Source organism: Tauraco erythrolophus, chromosome 2, assembly GCF_009769465.1.
Source record: "Tauraco erythrolophus isolate bTauEry1 chromosome 2, bTauEry1.pri, whole genome shotgun sequence".
Taxonomy (NCBI): Eukaryota; Metazoa; Chordata; class Aves; order Musophagiformes; family Musophagidae; genus Tauraco; species Tauraco erythrolophus.
Genome location: NC_141466.1, coordinates 15302760 through 15329216, shown reverse-complemented (window position 1 = coordinate 15329216; position 26457 = coordinate 15302760). Strand labels below are relative to the sequence as shown.

At 41.1% G+C, this 26457-nt stretch overlaps 1 protein-coding gene across 1 annotated transcript in view; it reads right to left on the bottom strand.

Moving 5' to 3' along the window:
• Nucleotides 1-1024: 1024 nt before the first annotated feature.
• CEP85L (centrosomal protein 85L) overlaps nt 1025-26457 on the bottom strand; it is a 121284-nt gene continuing 95851 nt past the window's right edge. The window contains exons 5-13 of the mRNA XM_086632114.1: nt 18569-18686; nt 16395-16571; nt 11754-11906; nt 11321-11475; nt 9590-9707; nt 9219-9269; nt 3107-3214; nt 2513-2726; nt 1025-1188 (exon numbers count right to left, since the gene is read on the bottom strand). Coding sequence (XP_086488240.1) covers nt 1025-1188; nt 2513-2726; nt 3107-3214; nt 9219-9269; nt 9590-9707; nt 11321-11475; nt 11754-11906; nt 16395-16571; nt 18569-18686 — 1258 coding nt within the window. The remainder of the gene's footprint in view (nt 1189-2512; nt 2727-3106; nt 3215-9218; nt 9270-9589; nt 9708-11320; nt 11476-11753; nt 11907-16394; nt 16572-18568; nt 18687-26457) is intronic.

Here is a 26457-nt window from a genome sequence, read left to right as displayed (position 1 = left end):
AACAATGTGGAAAATTTTGCAGTTCTCAGATAACTGAGTACTTAATACTGCTAAGTGGAAACATTCTGTTCTGAGCCCTGATTTTGCCAAGTGCCAAACACTTGTTTTGTAGCTGTGGTAAAAAAAAAGGGTTGAGGTGGTTCACAACCTCATCAGAGGCCTTCAGGGATGGAATACAGACCAGCCGCACTTCAGAATGGAGATGACCTAAGGGAAAAATGAGTATGGTACAAACATTAAAATATAGTCTGTTTTTTTTTTTCCCTCTGACAGCCATGTACTATGCTGCAGTTTCATGTCTTCCAGCTACTCAGGGTTTGTCGCAGACTTAGTATTATTGAAACTTTTTACAGCAATGTGAGTGCTTAAAACAATCTGATAGTGCCATATTTTATGGACTTCATCTGCAAAAAGGAGTTAAAACATGGTTTTCTTCTGCTATTGGGCAAACAAGCTAGACATTCGTTACTAAAAACAACATCTTTCCTGTAACAAATTTTTTAGGCAACTGGAAGAGCAACTGCTTTTTGTAGCGCTCCGAGATTGTACTAATTTCAGCTCCTAGAATGAAGTGCAGCTGCAGAAGCCTCTGGCTTCACCACATACTGCTATAGATCCTTTGACCCTGGGCTCTAACTTCAGAGCACAGATAACGCCATACAAACGCTTGATGGAGGAAAGGACGGAGCAGCAGCAGCAGCACGGCTGTTTTGACGCTCTGTTTCTTGACACCAGGTGAAGTAATAAAATGAGCCCTAATGAAGGAAACCAAGCATCCAATGAATCATTCTTCACAGCTTGTTCCTACATTCAGTAGTTTGGAGAAAAGATTTCTTGTAGTTTGTACCACTCTGTTCAAACGATGACTCTCCCCTCCCCACCAGACTCCCAAGATTAAATATTCACAATCCTCAGCGATGCACGTGCGGCGCTATTTGCAGTCTTCCAATATGGCTCCTTAATAGAAATGCAAAGACCTGTGACAAAGCAGCATTTAGTAAGTCATTTGCTACTAGATGAAATGTCATTGAGTAATGCAATTGTCCCCCATGTCCTGAGCATAACGGTCCGACATTATAGTCCTTAATTCATCAATATCCTTTCGTAACTGACAAACGTCCAAGAGCTTCTTCGAAAGGGTTTCTGTGCTGTGGTAATTTTCATTCTCTTCAGCTGAACAGCTCAGTGCTACAAAAAAACAACAGCCAAGGTTAAACCGCTAGCAACAGTGCTCTGAATGCTTCAGCTAGTCAGTCCCCCTTGAAATAAGGGGTAGGTCCCTTTAATTACATCCAAACAAACCACGTTTTAGTATGCCGAAAAGCTAACGAAATGTGGTACCGCGTTAGAGTCAATGCGGAGCTCACCTAGTGCTTCTCTGAAAGACGCCTTGCTGTGTGCACCAAGATCTAAACTCGCTAAACTCTGATGGATCTCAGCAGCAGTGAAAAAACTGGGTAGAACAGCCATTTCCTAGAGATTTTCTACAGCCACTCAGGAAAGAGGGATAGGAGGGCTTGGGAAACGAGGCCATGTAAGATGGTGAGATAGTACGACAGATATACTGCACTATTCATCCTGCTGGCTAGTGATGGTCTCATGGACTTTGAGACTGGCATATGCTGCACTCCAAGTACTTCAGAGCGTTACAGTGCAGGTAAGTCTATGTGGCAGCTCTTGCTGCACAAGACACTATAATTTTACCTTTCTACCTTGCCAATGGTCCAGTTTAACCACCAGTCTCTCTGATTAATTCTAATTAACACTCAGAAAGCAATGGAATATGCTACATTCAGGTAAAAAAAAGTAATGGTTTATTAAGCTTGTTAAAAGACAAGACCTAACACAAACTCACTATGCTGAAGCTTTGTCTGACTGGCTTTAGGGAATGCTTTTCATTTCCCAGTTAAATTTAACAGCTTCATAAGTGCTAAAGACTAGATGTTCCATGAACACTACTGGAGATGGAAGTGTCTGGCACTAGGCTTATCTAATACACGCAGACACCCTCACCCCCAAACCACATACACACATGTTCAAACAGTAGATGTATATTCCTACCACTTGACCCCAAGGGCTTTAACACAAAACCATGTGACGTAGCCACACCAGGCCTGCTATGCCTCATCTCCCTCATAACGAGTTTATAAGGCAGAAAACGTTTCACAGAAAAGCACCCATTAACCATCAGGATGACTGCAGTGTGTCTCAGGAGGGATGGACACCTGACTATACACTTTTCTTCTACTGGGATGAACACATCCATGATAGGGTCCATATGAATACCCAGCTACCTTCTCTTCTGACTTGGCAAGGACCTGTGCAGTCATATGCATTTAGCAGCCCAGGTGCACTAAAAGCCCAGCTTTTCCAGAGAGCTCCCAGAGTACACTTCACACACATAGCAAAGGGGACACTGGCCCATCCAGCTGGTAAGTTCAAGCACCACTCAGCTAAACCGTTACTCCTCTGTCAAAACACTATTAAGCACTGGAATGACAACACCACTTACATCTGATTCCCAGCAGTAAGGAAAGGTTAGGCTCCTTGCCCTGAGCTCTCTGGGTAAGAATACTGCACAGTGCTTTCAAGTCAAACAAGCAATGGGACATTTCCTTGAACAACTGGTCTGCTATAGGCATCTTCTCAGATACTGGCTGCCTGGACTGCTCCACCTGCCGCATCTGCTCCTTCAGGGAGGCATTCTCTTCCATCAGTCTTTGGTTCTTTGTGAAAAGTAAATAGGAAAAAGGGGAAAGTTAGACTGTAGCATGCACTGTAGCAGAAAGTTTCCTGTTTCAAACCACAAACAAGATAATTAAAACCAATTAATTTCCATGTAATCAGTATTTCTGTACCCCTCTAAAGAATGGCAGATAGACAGCTTTTACTTGGCTATTTCATGTCACCATTGCTTAGCAGCATTCACCCTTGAAGTTCTCACTTCCTGAGGTAGGGATGGTATCTATTATATGTCTGTATGGCAGCCAGCAGAGTCAAGTATGTAATTAAGCTCATAAAGCCCTATCATGAGATCTTATAATCATTCTATAAGATTCTTCCCAGCTGGTGTAGTCAGGGCTTGGTTTTTGGAGTTTTTACTTACTTCAGAGAGAGTTTTATTTAACTGCTCTATATTCCTTTCTTTTTCTTCAAGCTCATTTGTCATCTTCTGAACGATCAGCTTTTCTTGCAAAAGCTTCTCTTGCATAGACTAAATTGAATGAAAACACAAGTAATGATTTAAAATTTTCATACTTTATATTAGCACAGAAAAAAATGCATCCTCAGTAAGTTTCTAAGTTTCAGTTATTTATTCCTTTTGTATTAATTCTTCATTTTTTTATTTTCTACCATGTTCACCTGGTAATATTTAACTGGACCCCAACAGCTGTCTGTATACCAAGAGTTATTCCAAATGTCAGTGAAACCCTTTAAATAAGCAGTATTTATTCAGAAACAAAAAGACTGCATGCAAAACGTTACTTCAATATGGAATGCATGAAGTCCAAAATAACCATGCAATAGGATTTATTCTAACCAAGAAATTTCACTTGAAATAAGCTGCAGATTAATGACAGCTAACCTTTATTTGTGCAATTCCAAGTTATAACTGAAGAGTTTTTTTGGCTTCTATTTTCCCTACAGCAGGACTTCCCGCAACCTTTCACAACATGGAATTCACCTGACCTTCTATACGGCTGAGAAAACTTTGACAGTTGATACAGAGTAGCAACTCTTTAAAACCATTCACATACAAGATAAATCAGAAAAGCAAAACAAGTAAAAAAACTTATTTGTAGTTTATAGTCTCATTTTCAACAGATACAATAATTACTATTTTCAGTAACAGAAACGGAGGTAAATTTCTACGATGCTGTTGTACTGAAGTATTGGAGCTTTCCAGGACTGACTTTCAAATAAGTCACAAGCAGCAACAAACGAACAACCAGGGCAACATGGAATCAGCTGCCGTCAATTCCCCAGTTTTCACCTACAGACTTGAAACTGAGAAATCATGAGATATTTCCAAAGTGGATTTTGGGGGGTGAATTCAGCATGACCACAGCTGCCTTTGTTGTTAAAAGCATTCGTTTATTCCACTAATTGGCTTTTAGATCTGTAGATATGTCTTTCAAGGCCATCTGGCAAAATTCGGAAAGAGGAATATTCAAACCATCTTATCTGAATACTAATAACAATGAACAGTGATTATATAAACTCCTGATGCTTTAGAACAGAGGGATGTTTTCAGCTTTTACAGAGGAAAAAAAAAAATATTCCTCCTTTGTTGTTAATGGTATTACTCACAAATCCAACGCTGTGCTAGCACCGTGCATATCAAGTGTCCTTCCGCATCCCCAGCTCAGCCCGTTAATATGTAAAACTTGCTGCCCAATTTCAATTATAAGATGCAAATCTGACCTCATCATGCTCAAAATACAGCTGGGGCACTGGTGACAACGGTGCATGCCTTGGCACAGTTTTGACTGTAACCTTCCATAGAGTGGAAACCAAACACCATGATGGGGGGAGGAGAAGCATTGCACAAACCAATGGCTCTCAGTTTATGGAATGACACTGTCCCAGAAGAACTTTGTTTCTTGAATCTCTGTAGGAACAATCCTAATGATTCTTCTTCCAAAGCAGAGAACTCTCTCACAGGGAATTCTATATGGCAGCTTAAACAAAATGCTACAGAAAATCTTCAGTAAAAGATACGTATAAATTGCTGCACTACGACTCTGCGACCGTATTCAAAGACAAAAGAAACCCCAAACTCCCCACTCGACAGAACCACAGCAAATGGTGTCAAGCTATGTCGGCTCTGGAGTCTTAGGAAAACAACTTAGCTCTGGAAAAGAAGCCATATTTACTCTTGTGCAAGTTGTTCCCAAGGTGTATGAAGAACTGAACCATTGAGGTTACCAGCACTGGGCAGCATAGCACGTAAGAGACTATGTCTACACAGAAGCCTGCCCGTTATCACGTACGTGGCCTACCAAGTGGACAAGAAGCCATTTAGCCAAGCTGTCAGTGATGAGTGCTGACGAGAAGGCAGTGGGTAACCAGAGGCACGGCAGGGCCGACACTGAGTGGAGTTTTTAATGGCCCGGCCACTCACGGGAAGTGTGTAGCCTTGACAGAACTTCCCAAGGCACTCATCTCAACGCTCCACAAACAGTGAGAAAAGCCAGTACTTTGCCACACCCTTTGCAAAACTGGAAAACAACAGTGCTAAAATTTACATGCTTAATATGAACTAAAAAACCCACACACTTCATTTTCATCTAAGTAATAAGAATCAGCAGACAGAACCCAGAAATGACTACTTGTTTTTAAAACTGTTTTCACACACTTGACCTGCTTCTCAGTTCACCCACATGGTGCCCCTCAAAAGGAAGTGCTGAAGTGATGTGCATCCTAAAGATAAGCTGCAAGAGAAAGCACAGCTTCACACTCCAGTGGGAAGTAGGGGAGGAAGAAAGAGGGCCCTGCCCCACATCTGGGGAAACAGCCTGGGCTGGGAGAGGGCAGGAAATAGTGCTGCTTCAGGCTTTTCCTTTGTTGTGCTTGCAGATGAGCAGAACCCACAGTGATGTTGAACCATCATCTTTAGTTTTTTTAAAAACACTGTTTACTGAGAAAAGTGGCCAGATTGGGTCAGACTGAATGTCCCTCTAGCTCTGTCTGCAGCCAGACAGAAGGTGCTTAGGGAGAAGAACAGGGCAATGTAGTAAATAGCAGGTGCCCAAAACACCCTCCCAGCTTCCAAGTGTCTTCAAATTTTAATGGTCTTTGATGCACTTCTCTTCCAGGAGCAAGATCAGGGCCACCCAGAGCCCCAGTTACAACACATGCAACAGTACTACCACTTAACATTTCATGTTCGTGTCAATGCCAGACGTTAAAGGTTTGACTATACAGCCTTCCTAAGGGTGGGTAGGTGGTGAGGAAGACATGTTCAGAAATACTATCTTCCCCAGAGTGTTTTCAGAACTACATCTGCCGCTAAATTTACAGGATTGTGCAAACTACTCCAAAAACAACTTCTAGAATAATCTAAATAACACATTTAGCACATGTTCCCTCCTGAGTTGCACGGTTTAATGGGAACTACTAGAAGTGGAAATCAGTGTTCATTTCTAAAAGATACACCTAACATCTACCATTCTCTGCTACCCTAATCTTAAAGCTCCGAAAAAGCACATGTGCTTACCAGCTTGGCTGAGCCCACAGGGCTAAGATTTCCCAGTTGCTCATAGTGCTATGAGTCCTCCGTTCTTCACCCTTAATTTTCCATACGCTTTCCAAAGCTACAATTTGGTGGCATTACTCCCAGCCTGGCAGAGTTTGGGTTTATTGTGACTGACAGGATTGACAGATGTACTTTGGGTAACACAGGCATCATAAAATCTGACTTATTCTACTGTCTTTTTTTGTAGTAAAAAATGTTAATATGGCGATATCTAAATTAATCATAGAAATATGGATTTTTTTAAATGCCACTCATCTATAATTTTTCCCTTTCTGAAGGTATACTATATATAGAATCATAGAATGGGTTGGATTGGAACGGATCTTAAAGATCATCTAGTTCCAACCCTCCCTGTCATGGGCAGGGACATCTTCCACTAGATCAGGTTGCTCAAAGCCTCATCCAGCGTGGCCTTGAACACTTCCAGGGATAAGGCATCCACAGCTTCTCTGGGCAACATGCTCCAGTGCTTCACCATCCTCAGAGTGAAGAATTTCTGCCTTAGATCTACCCTCTCCAGCTTTCCTATAGGCCCCCTTTAAGTACTGCAAGGCTGCAATAAGATCATCCCGGAGCCTTCTCTTCTCCGGGCTGAACAGCCCCAACTCTCTCAGCCTGTCTTCATAGGAGAAGTGCTCCTATGCTGATCATCTTTGTGGCCCTGCTCTGGACCCACTCCAATATGCAGCATGACATCTTGTCAAGACCAACTAGAATTTTAATCCTTCACACTCAGGAGAACAAATCAACCGAGCAAAATCATACAAGGAAGATCAAAATCATTCCACCATGATTATGAGCAAACAGAAACTAGGACTGTTCCATACACTGCTATCTGAAACAGAGTTTCTTTGTTTTCAGCTTGCAAATTAAAACCAATGAACTGATATACATTCTCAAGCATAAGTTTACAAGTGGCAGAAGACAGGGAACAAAACAGGATGTTCTGAGGTGAAGATAGATTGTATCTCTGTGGTGAGTGGGGATTTCAGTTTCTAATGAACTAATTTTCAATGCTTTCCCGGAAACAAACGTGGAAGGCCAGGGAGATCAAGGATACAAAGAAGTTGCTGTAGTCTACAAGTAATTTGAGGGATAACATCATTTTCAAATCTTATTTTCTGTCCTTATATAAAATACCTCAAAAGAGGAAAAGAAAGAGGAAGTCCTGGAGACAGAACACTACTCTGCTCACAGACTGTCACAACTATTCGGCACTTCCCAGTCTCAGCTTCCTTAAAGTCATTTCAGACTAAGCACACAAACAGCCACCTGCATAAACGTGCGCAAACACCACCAGTCTCAAGATAAAGGTGATGGAGAGAAAAAGATCGGAAAGTTTAGGAAATATGAAAAGATTTAGGTTGGTGATAATACATTTAGGCAAGTGTGTGTACTTCTGATAAGCACAATGTATACACATAGTAAATACATAAATAATCTTAACTGAACTACGAAAAGGGACAGGGAACCTCAGAAAGGTTACAGAGTTCAATTTGAATTTTTTTTTATTAAATTCAGATTAAATATCTGAAACTACATTTGCCTATGTCACAATCTTTGCATGTAACAGGCTGCTCCATGAAAACATCTCAGTTTGATAAATTTTGTCTTCTTCAAACCTCGAGAAGCTTAAATGACTGACTTTGCTTTTCAGTTAACAGACGTATGTTATGCTGCAACTTAAATTTCTCTGCTGCTTCTCTACAGATGTATTTAATACACTGTAACATAATCAAGCAAAAATATTGTTGTCAACAGGAACCATGCCTGCTATTTACCTGTGTGGTAGAGAAAGGAAGCAATGTATGGTGGAAGACAACTTGCTTTCAACAGCTACAAATAAGCAAACTTGGCTCCAGTGTGCAAAGTGGAAATAACAAAGCACATTCTCTCAGTAATTGTTATGCAAGCACTTTTGTGTGACTCTTATTTGGATTCTCGATCCACAGAGTGCTCCCTTCCACTTAGGAAGGAGCAAGCATTCAGCTGATTGTTTACTACCGATTTGTTGTTGTTCCAAACCTAATGTACACAGAGCCAAGGCAGAAGCACTTTCTTCATTCTCAAGGGACAATCCTGTAAATTCAGTCTCCCTGGAGGGAAAGGAAGTGAAAAACGGGGAGACAAATGCCAACCTAGAAAAAGAATGCAGAAACTAGAATTTATTGAATTTGGCTTCAGTATTTGCTGAAAACAGATGTTTGTTTTGTTGGCTTTTTAAATGCTCTAGAGCAAGTCATACCTTTTTCCCTGTAACCTGTATCATGTTTCCTTTTCTCCACAACAAACACTCGTCACTAAGTACCTTTCAAGTATCAGGAGCCCGATGTGTTAATCCAATCCACAGAGCTGCAACTGACTCCTAGCTGACAACCTCTACTGTCTTGAAAAGTCCTTGGCTCCAAGCTAGGTGCCCAAGGTCCACCAAGAGAATTAAGATATCTAAGTGAGTGATGTGTCAGAAAGCAGCTGAACAGGGACCTCCTTAAACAATGTGAAACCTGAAGTGGTACGGTTTAGAAAAGCACCTGTCTAGTAAGGATCTCAGCAGTGAAGCTCCTAATAAACGTAACTTTTTGTAATTCGGATGACCATCTGAACCCCAAAGTGGGATGGGAGGCTTCACTGTTACCTACAGAGGCAGTCCTCACACTTGAAACAGGCAGTTCTGGTATGACACCCACCAGATCAGCAGGGTAAGGATGCCACATAGCAACAGTTTTTCACTTTATGATGAGTATCGGCAAAGTGCTAAACCACACAGACATCAATAATGAATAGATTATGAGCCTGCAAGAGAACACAGGTCAACTACAGGCCATAAAATTCAGTTCTTGGCATTTCTACCTTTGCCTTCTACTTAGGAAGATAAAAGGACAAAATTAAATTTCAGTAATATTATCTTTATGAACTAAAAATGGACAGAGTAAACAACAGAATGCACACTCTTCCTTACCTGCATGTCTAAAATCAGTCCGGCTATCTGATTTTGTTGATTGTCTATGACCTAGAATATAAAATTGAGTAATTTAAAAGGCTTGAATCTCTTCAGATCCTTTTTTTTTTAAAAAAAAAATCACCTTACAGGTGTGTAGCCGTAGATTTTAAACAGAATATTTGAAAATGTAAATGACAAGACAGAATTTAACTCCGATAAAACAGGAAATTCAGGCAAAATAGACCGAATAGAAACAGGTACTCAAAAGAAATCTGAATTAGCAACAAATGTGTAATTCTTTAATGAGATATTTATTTCTAAAGTTAAAAAATAAGGAAATGCAGGACTCAAGGTTAAAGATGTCACCAATAGATCATTTGCAGACTAACCTTACTGGCTTTCTCATTCTTTTCTTTCAGACATTCATTCTCGCTCTGAAGCTGTTTTGTGTCCAACATGGGAAGGCGAATACCATCTTCCAGGCATTTTTCTACTTTCTGTTGTAAACTGCCATTCAACATGAAAGAAAAATTAAGCGCACGACAGAAACCAGAAGGGCTGTGTGTTCCAGTGAAAAATTAGAAAGCTGCACCCTCTTCCAACCAGAACTGTACCTAGCAGAATGCAGCCTTATGAACGAGCAAACCAACAGTGGATGAATGATGCAAAAATCCTCAGCTACTGAAGTTACTGTGGCACTGACAAGAACAGATTCATGCAGGAACGGTTTTATGGGCAAGATTCTGTGCTGCATCTCCCAAAATGCACAGCTCCAGCAGTACAGCATAGGGAGAGAGGGCAGACAGGAGCAAAGAAAAGCTTTGTGGTGTTCACAGCTGCTCTATGCTACTGTGGGAGGCAAAGCCAACACCAACATAGATGAGTGGAGACTTTGAATCTCTCAAAGATACAGGAGCTTTAAAATCAGACTCCCTCACTGGAGCACATACAACTCAAATTGGGGTCCAGAATTGGGGGTTGCACCAAGTACTGGTGGCCTATCCTTCTTGCCCTCTGTGACTTGAAAGGGGGAGCATAGAGCCACTCCTGCCAGCGGCTCCCACACGACGGCATGACCTTCAGACCTTCTGAGCTTAACTCAAGCTCCTAGATGTAGACAGAGCCTTTGCCTGCTCACCTCTCAGAAAGGAAATACATTTTATTAGTGCTGATCTTGCTGTCTAATTTAGAAACCAGGGACCACTTCAACTATTTGTAGGCTTTCAGAAAAGACAGAATGATCCCTCTCTAAATTATGAGGGCATGAAGAAAAAAGGCCTTTCATTGGTAAGATGGAAACAATGCGCCAACAATGTGGCTGGCAAGGTGTCCCAACCAGCTTGCCTTTCATCATGGAAACACTTTCAGACTCCTGTGGCACGCACGCTTACCCAATGGAAGGACAGTGAACTGTAGTAATATCCACGTAAATTATTAAAAGTTATTTTCCTCCTGCTTCCCTCCTCTCTCTCCTTTTTTTTTTTTTTTAAATAAGCGTTTAAGTAGCTCCCTGATCTAAAATGTGCCATTGTAATAATGTCTTCATGTCTCATCTGGAATCTTCTCATGGATATCTGTCCCACTTGTTTTTTCATAGTCATGCAAGTCCAATGACAGCAGATTAGCTACAGCTAAATCTCCCTGTAATATCCCCATTCTCAGTGAAAAGGTAAGAAGCAGCTACAATTTATTTAAGTTTTTGACCCTTCCCTGATACATCCGTCAGCCAATACCCAGGGAGCTTTTCTACAGCTCGTGTCAGGATTAGTTACCAAACAGGAGTGCTGACAGCTTCTATACAATGCCCCTTTGCTGCACGTTTATTCTATCCTCTATCTGGCAGCAGGCTACGATGCCATTGGAGCAGTGTTCCACATCTTTAAAGAAAAATAGTGAAGTGTCCTCGGCAGACTCTGTGGTATTACTTGCAACTTGACACAAACAAAAATCTTGTTGGATGTTCTATTGCATTACACTGTCATTCTGCACAGTAATACATTTATGCCATGAAAAATCATTAGCACTGTAATAGATTAAGAGCACAAATAACAACATTAAGTCTTGACATCAGATGTGAAAGCACACCCGTTTCAGGGCACAGCCCGAGCAGCTGTTCATACCTCTGTACTGTTGTGACCAGCTCTTTTTCCTTTTTCTTCTGACACACCAGTTGCAATTCTTTCTCTCTACACTGCGATCGGGCCTCTCCAAGCTTCTTTTCCAACTCAGTCATAGTTTCTTGAAGTTGCTTGTTCTTCTCTTCTAGAATTTGCAGCTAACAGGTTACATTAGTCAGACACGATGCCACGTTAGCAGAAGGGCTTGCAGCAGGCCAGAGCCTTGCAGTTACCCTCTGTATAATCTTAGGCCCATTTTAATTATCTGAGTATGAGAATCCCTAATAGCTACAGTACTTTCTAAAACATTGACATTCTTCTCTTCCTAAACAGATGGGGGAAAAAAACGTATGTTGAAACAGTAAAAGATTTGACAACAGATGTTAGGGAGTTTACTTGTATTTTTAAAATGTCAAACAAGCTCCCTTTACCTTACCTGTTTAGTCTGCCCTTCTATATCATCCAGCGTTGGTAGGTCAGCCAGGTATTTTTCTAAGGTTTCAATTCGTCTTTGTTTTTCTTTGTTTTGCTCAGATTCTTTCTGACATTTCTTTTTCAGGCTATTAATATATCGGTCTCTAGTTTTAAGCTAGAAGAAAATAAGAGTATATGTTTTACGATTACAATGAAAAATAACCCTGCTTCGGAAGCAGAGGCTGGTCAGTCTTCAAGAATTGTACTCTTAGCTGCATGAAAGGGTTGGTTGTTGCAGAAAACAAAACCAAAGAATGATTAATCTCAGCAGCTCCAAGTCATAGACCCAAACACGACCTCAAACCACAGTTGCTTCACCTCTGCCCAGAACTCTCTATGTGCCTCGCGAACTCAAAACATGAACAGTTCAACAGTTAAAATATTTTTTTCACCGATGAGGATGTTCATAAGCAACAAACAATCAGGAAATATTTTAGTCCATTGTCTTACTCTGGCCTAGGAAAACAAGTTAAAATACAGGGATCAAGAAAACCCAACAAGAACCAGAGCCAAAAACTTGACTTTGATGCAGTCTGACAATTACATCAGAGGACATCAGAACAGAATAGTGGCTTTCTTAATCACCTTGTCTACAGGCATCTTGATTGTTCCTCAACCCGCAAAAAGTTTTTTATGTTGTGATATCTTTGCTTGCATTCCTGGTACTTACGTCACTTTATTACCTAGGTCAAAAAAGCACGAAGCAAGGCAGGAAAAAGAGCATTTTTCAGTCATAGTCCAATTTAATGAAAAGCAGTATCTCTATTGCTTGAACTAAGGTGTAGTAACTCACAGATAGCAAATACTTGTCACTAGAGTAAACGCTAAACATACTTTTATTTTGGTGGTACAGACATCCATCTCACTGTGAAATAAATGCGTGACACTGTCAATGTCAGAGCTCAGTAACAGAGCCTACTGAAAAGTTTAAGTCAATAATAACTGGAAAGTTTTTCCAGAGATAGCATTCTACATGGGCCACAAAATTTAGGATTGCCAACAGGCCGGAAATCTTTGTATCTTGTATTGCCATCAAGACCCCAAAACTGAACAAAGCTTTCAGGCAGCTTTAAAAATCTTTCTGATTAGACAAAGTCCAAGTAAATCATCGCATTCAGGAAGACAAAGCTGCAACTCGGCCATGATTTTCTACCACAATACGTGCTTCAGAACCACATGCTCCCTCAACACGCCAAGCCTTATGGCAGCAAAATAAATACACATGTGTAAACCAACGTTGCACAGTAGGAATTACCAGGAGTCTGACTGTTAGCTAAGTGAATTCCTTCCCTCTGTTTCTCATGTACCACTAAGGATGGCAAGTTGACCAGTCAGAATACTCCAGGACTTGTGCGACAAAGATTACATGGTTTCCAAATCCTCTTGTCCTGCACACATACTATGAAGAATTTCCTCTTCTGCAACCTCTCTCCTAATAGCTACCATGTTCGCCTTGAGATTCCTGCACTCTCTAAATCCCCAGCATCGCTCTGAGGACTTTTTCTACCTTCTGTAACCTGAGATGAAAAAACCCTGTTGTTGTTCGTGGTTTTTTTTAATTCACTCTTGTTGACTCTCGAGGGGAAAACAAGCTTTGGATTTTGTTTTTTTCATTTCTTCCTTCATATACAGACTGCTGATGACTTTGCTAGGGCAGTAAAAACCAGGAAAGCTGTCACCTCTTGGCAATTAAATATTAAAAGCAAGGCCACAGAAGTCATATGGGAGATCATTACTACAAGCTACCGGCAGTACCTTACACGAGTCCTTCACAGTTACCCATAGCAGAGGGAAAAGGAGCAGCTAGCAGGATACAAGTGTCCGAACTGAAGCATTTCCAGCCCAGCAGTCCAATTTCCAGATGAAATGTCTCACAACTATAGTGAGGGCTGCAAAATCTGCAGATGCCAAGAGGCACATTGATGCCTGGCATAAGGAAAAGAAAGAGCCTACACATTTGTGATGACACTGGTGGTGAGTACTGCAGTATCTACCTTAGTAGGTTCCTTCAGCTAGGAAGCTGTGAGGAGCTACCACGACTACCAGCCAGCCACTACAAGGAAGCTTTTCTCCAGTCTCCAGCTGCTTTCTCCTTAGGGGCTTCTCCTGAGGCAGTTATTTCTGTGCATTTAAAACAGGGCAGCACTTCCATCAAGATATACATTTTTCCCTTGAGCCCACCTATATACTCTTAGCATCCAGAACAGTCTTCAGAGAGACCATCTACACGTTTGTTATAGAGAACTGGCATGAGGAATTGGCTCTTTCTGCTGATCATGTACTTGGCTCTTAGAGCTTTGCTAGATGTTCCCTCACCCCTGCAACGGGAGCTGCAGTGAGCAACTGACTGCCCTCTGGGCCTTCCAGGCTGCTTGTGGCTCTGCAGACTCCATCACACTTGCCTTCAGTCACTTCTTTTCCAGTGTGAAGATTTAATCATTCCTCCGTTGATTTTCTGACGGATATCTGCCTTGTTGCCCTTCTCTGAACCTTCTCCAGTCCCAACACATCCTGTTTTTGTGATGAGGAAGACCTTCCTAGCCTCTCATCACTGACAAAAGATGGCCAAGGAAACGGGATGTTTCTTATGTTTTCTTTCCTCCCACCTACACCAAACGCTCACAGCTTGTCCCTTATTGTCAAAAACATACCATCTGTACACTGTATTTAAATGTGTGTTAAAAACTCCAATGTAGGAAAAGATAAAATTATTTGCAAAAGCGAGACAGATAGAAAAACAGAAGTGTATGCCAGCAACTTTAACCTAAGCCTCTACGTGTTCTTCCAGTATACACTTACAAGCAAAGCTTACCTGAATGCTAACAGCATTTTCCCCACTCCCTGGTCAAATCTGGCTTTGGGCTGAAAAAAACCTTAACCTCTCCGAAGAGGCGGGCATTTGCTTGGAATAACCCTAGCACAGCTATTGGCAACAAGCCCTCTGATCAGCATAGACAGAAACTGTATTTTTGTCCCCTAGCATCAGTCACTGACCCAGGACACCAAACCTTTGGGCTCTGGGCTGATCTTCCTGTAAGCACAGCAGAGGAACTCCAGAGACAGCTATCCCCAGGCTCAGCACCCAGCCTACTGCTTGGGTTCCCAGCCTGCCATATCCCTGCAGGAACACAGCACAGTTCCTTCCTCCCTCCAGTCTTCCCTCAAACAAATGGGCACTAATTTTATTACAGAAACACATGCTCCCTCTCCCTGCTCTTTCTCTCCTTGAGAGTCTTTTGTTAGTGCACAGAATGGCTAGGTGTTAAGGGGACTCTGCAGTGAATCAGGCTCCTAGCTACAGACCACCCTGCTGACACAAACACTGCTGCGCAGGTCCTCACGACTCCCACCACCTACAGTAGCAGTTCCTACACGGTGAGGAACATAAGCAGTAAAAATTGAGACAGGAGGAAGAAGCAGCATCCTATTTCTGCCCTTCCCGAATGTTAACCCTTAGTGAAAGGCATACAGCAGGGTTCATAGAAAATGGTAAGGCAGAATTTGGGCAGAATCTGGGCAGAATCAAGTTCCAGCTTGATACTGTTCAACTTAATAGTAGAGCTCCCAAACCTTGTTGAGTTGCTTTTATTATTTTAAAACTAAATAAAAGTAGAAGGGTTTTGGCCTTACAGTTCTAAGGTAAAACATCCTGATAGAGAGAGAGAGTTATTGTACAAGATAAATAAAATGCCTTTGGGGCTTCCCAGTCCTCCACGGGGTCCTTAACTGACATTAGGTACTCTCACGCTTCAGTGTGTAGAGAGCATGTATTTCCTGCAGGCTTTGATGCAATTTGAGATGAATTATGCTTTCTTTGTCTTCCCACCTGCCACTTCACTATATCATTTTGCTCCTACCCCTTGAACTGCATTAATATAAATCTAAGCCCAGTAGTAAGGCCTAGCAATCAAACAAGAGAAGTTAACAGTGACAATACATTCCTAAAATATTAATTTGGAACCACTTGGTCAATGGCACATTCCTGCCTGCAATAAAGCAAGGCTGTCAGGATGTTCAAATCTATTACTTGGTACTGCTTCAGACTCCAAAGAAACTCCTTGTCAAGACAGTTCCAAGAACACAGCCATTTAAGCCCCTTCCTTGTCTCAGACTAAAGTCTACCCTGCACATCCTGGCAAAGCTACAAGAGAATCACTCCTGCTGAGTCGACACATACAGGCTGGCAAGTGCATCTCAAAGCATGAGCCCTGCATTTACAAGCCATGCTAGAAAGGGGACTTCATTTTCACATTCTTTCTATGTTTTTCAGTATTTTATTTACTGTAGTAAACACTTCAAACTACACGAATTCTTAGAGCTGAGTAGCTCGTCTTCAAAGCAAGTTGTACTGACACCTAGTTAAAACCATCATCATGACTGCCACCATTCATCTAGTATCGCTTTTTAGGTGTATTCACTGTAAGTTCAGATTTACCCATTGCCAACAACTACCACCACTAACCATCAATTTTTCTGTCACAGATTGTTTACCTGCCTTTTGAAAATAGCTCTGCAACCTACACACTAAGTTGCTTTCTAGCAAACAAAACATATGCTGCTCTAACAGTACCAAAAGGAAATCTGGAACATGAAAGACACTTACTTTCTCCTCCATCTTCTTTTTCTCCTCACTAGATTTGTTGGAAATTTGTTTTACCAATTCACTGAGTTGTAATTCCTTATTCTCAGGTGCTGCAATCTTTCGCTCAAGCTCCTCAAGGTGTGACGTTGATCTTTCTGAAACATGAGGCTGCAGCAGTGTGCTCTCATACTGCGGTTGCTTACAAAAAGAAAAGAAATAATCACACAAACGAACGCACACATACCACTGTATACTTCAGCAGCACAGCAGAAAACAGTCCTGCTTTTTTTTTTTCTACTGTCAGGAAGGGTGGGGTTTGACTTTTCAAACATTAAAATAAGTGGTAACAGCATGTATTTCAGGAATCTGGAGCAAAAAAAAAAAAAAAAAAGAAGCTGGGCACATTTACATTCACAACACATGCAAACAGACATTGTGGGGCCACCTTCCCCTCAGATTTACGGAAGAGGTGTGACACTTCTTCCAAAAGAAACTCCTGAAAATCCAAACAAAAAGTGGTTTCAAAACACATCACTGCCACTGCATTATCATACCATCCCTAAGAAGAAAAACACTCTATAAAATGGCTATGAATATATTAAAGTAGAGATGCCCCAATCTCAAGATCCTTCTAAAGCAGAACATTAGCACTACTCAAACCTTCGAGCTATGGCACCCAAGGTGCAGAACGGGGCAGGGACAAGACTGAGACTACAGCTACAAGCAGAAGGCAGGCCTCCTGCTTTCTGTCCTGTGTCCCAACACCCTCCTCCCTTCCCACTTCATGCAGCTCAATATTACTCTTCTACCTCCACTGCCCACAGACAAGCACAAAATGGAAATAAACTGCTTGTGGGAGAAAAAAGGCGATGAATCCCATTAGGCTTTCCATTTCAAGATTCTTTTAATAACATAAATTGATGTCTTTAAAGAAACCATACAGACCTAGTATGATGACTAGTTTTAACTAGTAACATTCGTTCAACGAATCATTAAAAGAGATTACAACCTCCATCAAAGGAGATTTGCATTTTTAAATTAATCTTACAGAAGGCACACAAATCAAACAGAAATCCTAATTCATTATAAACTTTTTTAACTCTTTAAATTGTAAAAAATGAATGCATCTGCTCTTTATTTGAAGTGTATTATGGTATATTAAGATACATACACTAAAATTTCAGTTTCTGCAGTACTTTTTTCCCAAAAATCTTAACCTAGACAGAATCTTGAAGTATTTTATAAAGGAACTTCTGAAAGCACCAAAAGCCACATTCTTAGATGTCTGAAAAAGTTTCTGAATACCTAGCTTGAACTGAGGGTCCACCTGAATTTCTCTCCTGTCTCACACAAACCAGATTCTCACCTGATGCGCAGCTGAGACCTTCGTGCAATATTTGTGGCAGAAAAAGATAAGGTAATAAAAGGGAGACAGAAAAGCTACTTCTCTGCATATCTGCCTTGAACAGCGCCTTTCTGCACTGCCTTTTAGATACGCTGAGGTCTGGAGACGGAATTATGTGCTGTGACAGGGTAGCAGCCACAGCCCTCAAACTGATCTGCGTTTCATGGTTAGCCTATGCTACCTCATCCTTACACTTTCTGATATTTGTGCTAGTTACATAAAAATTAGGACAGGTATGCCCAAAATACCACCACACATTCCCTTTCCTAGGAGTACTAATCCATTTCCTTTTCAGGTGTCTTATGCAAAAATACTACACCAGTCTGTTTGCCTTCTCACACTCTTCCATCTATTCTATTGATATCATCTAAACACTCCTTTGGGTAATACCTCCTTCTCCTCTTCAGAAAACCTTCCATCAGTTGTTTTCAAACACCCTCTTATCAAACTACTTTGTCTCCCAATCTCTCTCTGCATAACTGTTCTACATGGCACGCTGTTAAACCCTTGCTCTCACAGTGTCACAATCCCTCATTCTTACTCCGTTTTTATTAGATTTCAAAACAAGTATGGACACAATGTTAATGTAACTTAGGATTCTGCAAACGTAAGGTAAACCACAACAGTTGGAGGGTATTCTTCTCTATGCAATTTATAGCTATACAATTACACAACCATCAATAATCACAAAAGCTCTACGTTTTGGCCTGCAGTATAATTGTGAACATGTGTTCAGGTATTGGTAACTGGGTAATGGAAAGCTTTGCTAAAAGAATAACATCCATCCTACCTGCAAATTAGTCATGTAAGGTTCTTCGCAGTTCACAAGATGGCTCAGTCTTGCGTGTTGAGCTCTTAATTCATTCTCTCTTATCTTCTGGTGTAAACTGTTAATTTGCTGCTTTTGCCTGTAATACATAGAGGCATATGTACATACATACATACATTCAAATCTTTGAATAAAAAGATTTTATTCAAAAAGAAAGTGAATGGAATAGGGATTAAAAAACCCATAGATTTTAATACCTGCACCGAAGAATACTGTAGCAACATATTTGACTATCCTGGATCTACATTAGCTGTGGGCTTTTTCCCATCACAATCAGACTGCAACTAGTCTAATTTACCACTAAAACTGGAATCTTATCAGGACATGAGCTATTAAACTACAGTTGACATGTAACTTTCACTTAAGCATACCTCAAACTGTCTGTGCTTAACTGGCAAAAATAAGCAAATCTTGTAGAAATACAATTTGAAAACTCTTATGAATTTTGTGGGGGTTGAGAGAGGCTTCTGCTGTCATTTTCTCCCAGGGCCAGAAGTGCAAGCAGGAAAAAGTATACAGAAAGTAGAACAAAAACAAACAAAACTTGAGCTTTCCTTTTACTTGGGACTTCTGCTCAGCCTCTCTCTCTTTGCCAGAGCTGACTTTTGATACAGGTTAAAGAGATTTACAAATCAAAAGGAGTCAAAAGAACTTAAGAAGAAGAAGTCATTATATGAGATAGTCAGCATGGCTTTCCTGCAAGATCTTCCTTTTCACTTAAGACTTCCTCGATCAACTGCTTTACATAAGATGTAACTCACCCTTAGGGTAAAATACCACACTGCATACTAAACCATAATTAACTTCTAACACCAATCGCTTGGCCAGCGTACAGCGGAAACAGTATCACTATTACATCACTATTTAATTATATCACAAATTATATCACTGTTTAAACCATGACTGCATTTGAACTAGCATGACTGCAGGACAAATGCATGCCAGGTCTCAGCCCCAGCCCACATGACAGCCCTGTGAGGTGTGCTCTATTCTACAGAGTGATGGGCACCCCAATAGCTGACTCTAGAATGGAGCTGTCAGCACCCACCTGAAATACCACAGCAACCTTCTCAAACTTAAACTCAATTTTGCCCACTCCTTTAATTTCCCTTTTTCTTTCTTTTTTTTTATACTAGGACACATTTGCATGCAAGCATGAAATTGTTTCGCCTCTAAGCATGCAGTATGATTGCCTTTTCTGGAAACAATGATGTTGAACCGAGATGACTAAACCCAATCTTAAGAGCAGACAAATGGCAAATACTGGTTAACTTCAAGCTAGACGATCTGTCTGTGCACACACTGGAACAGCAAATTCTCTAAAAGTACAGAAAAAGATCAAAGTTGGTTTGCTTTTTTAAAGTTTCACAAGGGACGTGTTTAGGAAGAGCATCTCAGAAACGTTATCATGAGTATACAAAATCTGTATTATATATCTATAGACTAATGCAAAGATGTATTGGTTGAAAAGATGCCAACTGCAAATTTTAAGAGGAAAAATGAGACCCGAAAACCCAATTAAAGGGAGTATTTTAGCCTCCTAGCTAGTCATCAGCCAACCGTATCCCAATTATTTGGTCTACAAGAGGAACTTAATATTTCAAAAATAGTGAATACATTCTAAGTTAAATTTTTAAGTATACTCATTGCAGAAGACATGATGCATGCCTACAGAACACCTTTTTTGTGCTTCCCTATTTTTGTACCTGTAAAGAATAGCAGTGAATGGAAAAACAGTATAAACAATTTGCAATTGGATGGTACCTTAGAACAATTCATTCTGTGTAATTAATAAAAATAGAGCAACTGAATGTATTTACATGACTGCATAGCAAGTCTTAAAATATTCTGTATCACCGCAGGTGATTTTCAGGCTTCTCTCTTCCATTCCACTATCTAGATGGAACAAGCTTGTACAAATATAAGAGAATATAATGCTGAAAGACTTTGTGTAGTTCTGGTTGGCGTCTGTGCAATGGCACTACAAATGAAAAGCTTCAAACTTATTTTGGAAGAGGCAGATTTGAAGATTAGGTAAAAGAATATATTCTTAACTCATAACGGACCTTATATGAGCCCAACAGCTTGTATAATCATATGAGAAAAATATAAAGCCTTGATGACTTCTGTGCATGCTGGGTCACTGATACCAAAATTATTCAGTATGAGTCATCTTAACCTATGAACAGAAGTCTTTTTCATTTTTTATCACCTTATTACTTACTAGACAGATCTATTAAAATATCTTTGCCCCATGTGCTTTAAAATTATTTACCCATTTGTCACATCCCTTGAAGGCACTTCATGATTCTCTGTGGCTGATTGCATCTTAGCAGTGATTGCCTTCACAGGTAGGACTTCAATAGCCTGAACTAAACTCTACAGCCTGGAGTAAATTATTTAAAATATTTTTGAACTTCCAGTGTAGTTTGGACTACTTTACCATATTTCCTTTCATAATCCTTTCCCTACCCTACCAAATCCCTGCAGGGAAAAAGGTGAGACAAATTAATCCGGGATGAAACAGAGCTGCGCTCGCACAGAGCGTAACTAGCTTGCTTCTTTTCACTCTGTAAAGCACGAAACTCTCCACCGTTACAAAACCTTGCCAACAAAACACACTGGACAAATGTTTTAAGGCTGTGTAGATCCCGCACAGCTTCTTCGCATAACCGCCTCTCTGAAAATATCATTAACCTCATGGCACCCAGAAACAAAAATTCTGAAAACAGCCCAGCAGTCACGAGCAGAATAGAAGATAAACACCATGGAAACATATTTACTATTTACATACAATCCTATAAGTCTTGGAGACTTCATACCAGATGCCTTTTATCACTGATGTTCTCATATGCTAAGACAGTTTTAATCCTCTGTTAGCCCACAGCTGTTACTATTCATCCACTGTATAACCACAGGCTGTGAACTTTATTTAAAAGAAGCAGAGACAAGTTTAAACTCTCTCACAAACACAGCTCGCATATTGCAGCGGGAACACTGTCCCCAGGAGCCTCCCTATTACCAATCATTCATTCCAGCACTTTCAACAGCAAAACAACACAACCTTTAGCATTTAGGTGCTTTCAAAATTCTGCTCAGATACATGGCAACCGCCACTTTAGGTAGGCCCAAACCACATACAGATACTCCAGGAGCAGAGATTTTACCTTCTAGGCAGCAACGTTACTCTCACCGTGCATCAGCCGTAACATTTGTAACCTTGTGCGCATCCTCGGTGTTCGCAGAAGGTCAGACCAGGGCAGACCGAAACTCTGTAACTGCTGCGAACAATGTTGGCAAACTCTCCTCCACTCTTCTCTTTCTCTGATCAGCTGCTAACAACCTCAAGTCTCCCCAAAGGTTCAAGATGTTTTAAAAAAAGGATTAAATTCACTTTTTTTTTTTTTTTGGCCACAGACATTAGAGTTATGCAGCTACACTGCATTACTCTGACCTACTCCTTGTCCTGTAATATTCAACACAGGAATTTCCAATTACAGGACTGAAATCTCCAGACATCAAGCTCCTCAATCTTTTGTTGACTTCAGAAGCCACCCATGTATGAGTGGGCGCAGGCTGTGGCCTGAGCTCAAGGCATGGGGGAGTCTGGCAGGAGCCCACACTCGAGAAACCAGACCATAGCTCACAACTAGGTTCAAAGAAATCACTGTACCTAGGTATCATGGAAGCTACTCTCCTTGACAAATTCCCTGTTTTCTTCCATGACTGAGTGTTACAATTTTATGTTGATGGCAAAGTAAGAGTTACTGACATATCATGTGTATGTCACAGGACTTTTCACATGGTTTCATTCAGCAACTTTGTCCAAAGAGAAAATACTCTATTTCACTTCAAGTGTCTGTCTTGACACGTCCCTTCCCCTTACTTGGACTTACGAAGAGGAGAAAAGGAAGCAACCTTCTGCTCTAAAGCCATCAACCAAACAACCATTAAAAGACGTATAAACTTCAACTCTTCTATCCAATCAATTAATATAAACATGACACTAATATAATTGTTTTCTCAGTCACTTCAGGCATGAATCTTTCCAGATGGCCCTCAAGGTGTAACATTGTACCCAGGAATGGAGGGGTGGTGGTGCAGAAGCAAGCAGACAAAAAGAGAGTTTAAACTTCTTTTTTTTTTAACTAGAAGATTCTCTGGTACACAGAAGACCATTGCAGTTACCCGCAGAAGAGCTCTGCAATGAAAACACTGAAGACATTGTCTGTTTTTCTTCAGATACGATGACTTGAAGGCTTTTTTTCTCAGAAGCAACCTGCTTGTTATATTTTCATTATTATCATTCTCATTATTATTTTTATTTTAAAAATTTCACTGATATACTGGATTATGTCTTTTCACCCCATTTTTTGAATCTCCAGTCATGATGTATAAATATCCTGAGATCAAATCCTCCCTGTGCTGCTCCCAGGTATGTTCTTTCCATGGGAACTCAGCTGAAGTGACAGGTTATCCAACATACATGGCTACGTGCTCTACGGTCCCTATAACCAGCTCTTTTGTCCCAAATCCCATATGTGAGTTAGTTATATGCTAGCTAGATTATTTATGGAAAACCCTACTATTTTCTCACAATAATGACTATGGCTTATTTCCAGGTCTTGTAAAACACACACATCTTTTGTTCCTTTTTCTTCTATTTCCTCAAGCATTCTTTATTTTTATAAACAAAATTTCAAAGCTTCAGTCGTGTTTCACTACTGCAGATCAATGATGCTTTACAAGGAAGGAAAAGTTAAAAACCTGTCATAGCAGATCATACAATTCTCTCACCTTTCCTGAAATTGTCAACTTCTATCCTTACACTAACCACCAGCACTAGAGACTAGGCTACCTAGGATGTTGATTCTGCATAATTATTTTTACAGTGTTTAAGGAGAGTAGCTCTCCTTACCTGGCTTCCTGCCTGTCACACATATTTCCATTCCCACACAGTAACCTCTGTGTTGAGCCCAACAATTTAAATCAAACCAAAACATGCCAATCACCATGAAGCTAGAAGCCCACACTCAAAGGACTGAAACTGATGAAGTGACATAAGCCAGCATGGTTCTGGCAGGTCTCTGCCAACGTCCCTTGCTGTAGGAGAAAGCCCTTGATCCTGAACGTTATTATGACTGGGGAGAAAGCAAATTCTGAGCATTGAGCATCTGAGAAGGGCGGTTCACTAAATTCACCTCAAAATTCTATCTTTCTGATGCTAAGAGGGTGTGGGACAAAAGTAAATCCCAGGATACTTTCAGTCAATTACGCACCTAAGGAAAAAAACCCACTCTTTTAAAGTCCTTGCAAACAGCAGAACAGCCCACCAGCTATCCTTTCCTCTTGCAATGACCATTAGCATGCCCTAACATCAAGTAATTATTTCTAGCTTGCCTAAAGCCAGGCCTGTAAATAAGCAGCTCACTTTCAGTTGGTACACGCAGACGACAAGAAGAAAATGCACTAACACTGTGCTGCCCCATCTGTTTAGGGAGAGGCTGTTGGTGTCCCTCCTGTGTCCTGGACATCAGCTCTCAGTAACTCACTGGATCACGGCTCCCTGCCCACTCCCTCACGCTCCCCAGAAACTCATGGTCCTCATGGGGCTGGAAAGGAGAGAGCAGAGTGCGAAGTCACTGGGATCGAAGGAGCTGTGTGGTAAAAACCAGGGATTATCTTGTGGTGATAACAACGCTGGCCCTGAGCAAAATTGTGGAGCTTGTCCCTGGAGCTGGGGCCCTGGGATGACACTGAAGGCAAGGAACTGAATAGGGAGAGCTAGTGAGGAGGAGAGGCAAGAGTCCAGGCAGTACTGCTGTGGCTCTCCTCCCTGTCCGTGGCACACCACGGGTACTGCCCAGCCAAGCTGCCACAGCTGGAACAGGGACCTCCGCTATGGCCCACCATCGCTGTGCAATCAAGAGAGTTAGTGCTCTTCTGCACATCACCGGAGGGAGAAAGGCAGGCCAAATACTGGCCTCAGTGGTAAGAGCATCACCTCACTAAGGCATTTATTTTAAAGGTCAGACTCAGAATACACTTCAAGGCAGGCTAGAGAATGACCAAAAAAGGATTCACCTGGGCATTTCAACTAAGGGTCTGATAAATTTGCAGCGTCTCTGCCCACGGACAGTAAGGGGCTGCTTCTAGTGGTGCATGTTCCCTGTGCCACTATTCTCTGCAGACAAACATGGGGAAGACAATACGCTATGCCCCATGAAATGGCACCCAAGCTCCCCCTAGCCTGGACAACCGTGACTCTACAAAGCTGTCTAGAATCCAGAGGAAAACTACTGGTGCCACTTGACACTAATTGGATCTGTTCAAATGAGCAAAAGCAAAGTTACAGCTGTAAGAGTGAACTATCAATTTGGGGAGCGGGAGAGGCAGACCTTGATTTTGATCCATTTCTAGTTCTGTACTTTAGCTCAAACAATCCCCTTTGAAAGCTCAAGTCAGCACAAAGGACATTGGATAGCTGAACATGCACAAGCCTGGACTGCCTTCAGAGACCAGTATTAATAATAAATAAACCACTTAAATAAATTGCTTCTACTTATATCTCAAACACACCAGTATGACATAACTGACATTCACACAATTTTCTTATATTCACGCAGGACACATGTTTACACAGACACCCATATATGCATTCGTCAGGAATTAAACCACATTTTCTTCAACCTGGGCCCAACTCATCTGTTCTCTATAAACCCATCTTACCCCTCACTTACTCTAACATGAAAGAGCCTTTAGAAACCCACATCTGTCAGAAAAGCACTTCCTGCCCTCAACTTTTAAGAGGCTTAAATTAGCGTAAATCTAAGTCCTACACTACAAGTCAAGATAAAGGTCCAGTATCTTCAAACACTTCAGGGACTTTAGAACAGAGCTTCCTCCACCACAGAAGAGACACTAGTAACTTTATCATAAGCCAAATGACAATTGATGCTTACCTTCAAAAGTCATTTGTTAACGAGGAGTTGCTTTAGGTGAAAATGCCTGAGCAGATTTCCTCAGAACCAGGATGCAAAGTAAAATATAATACGGATTCTTCTGTATTACATAGATAATTTATTCCACACTGCAGTTCGAGGTATGCTGCTTTGTTGTGTTGCTTAAGAAGCTGGGTACTAATTTTTATATCCCTTTGTTTTAAAGGCATGATCTCTTGGGACAAGTGCAAACGTGCAAAGTACTGATAGGGAAAGATATTAGCAGTAAACAAAGTCCTAAAAACAAAGCGAATACATTTTCCGTCATTTGGAAGATAATGCCAAAGAACTCCAAAATCAGCAAAGGTCATGCGAAAAGACAATGTCGAACTTCCTATGCAATAAAGTCTGGGTTTTTTTTCTGTGAAATTAAGAGCCTGCAGTTAAGAGTGAATATTAACTTCCCACCAGTCACAGGAGAACTTATCTTGAAGAGAAGATGGGAACACTACCTCCGGGAGTCAAGAGGCGATCTCTGTTCTGGACGGATTCTTATTTTTTAAATTACTTTTCTGAACTGCATCAAAGTTTGAAATGCTAGCCTAATCCACGAGAGATAAGCTAGTGCTGAAGCAAGGCATGCAAGACCACAGTCGGCAACTGTACTCCTCCTCAAATGCTCTGGGCTAATTAGTCAAGGGAGTGTGAGGCGTGAGAGGGACACAGACATGACCGTCTGCTCAGACAGAGGTCTGCACGCTCCCTCCCATGGCAGGAGGTTTTCAACTTCTGCAGTCTCCTGACAGGATGACTTGTCCTCCTGCTTTCTCAACTCTGCCAAATACTAGAACTTCCTAAAAATATTTAAATCTACAGAATAGAAAACGGCTTGGCACCAGTTCCACAGAA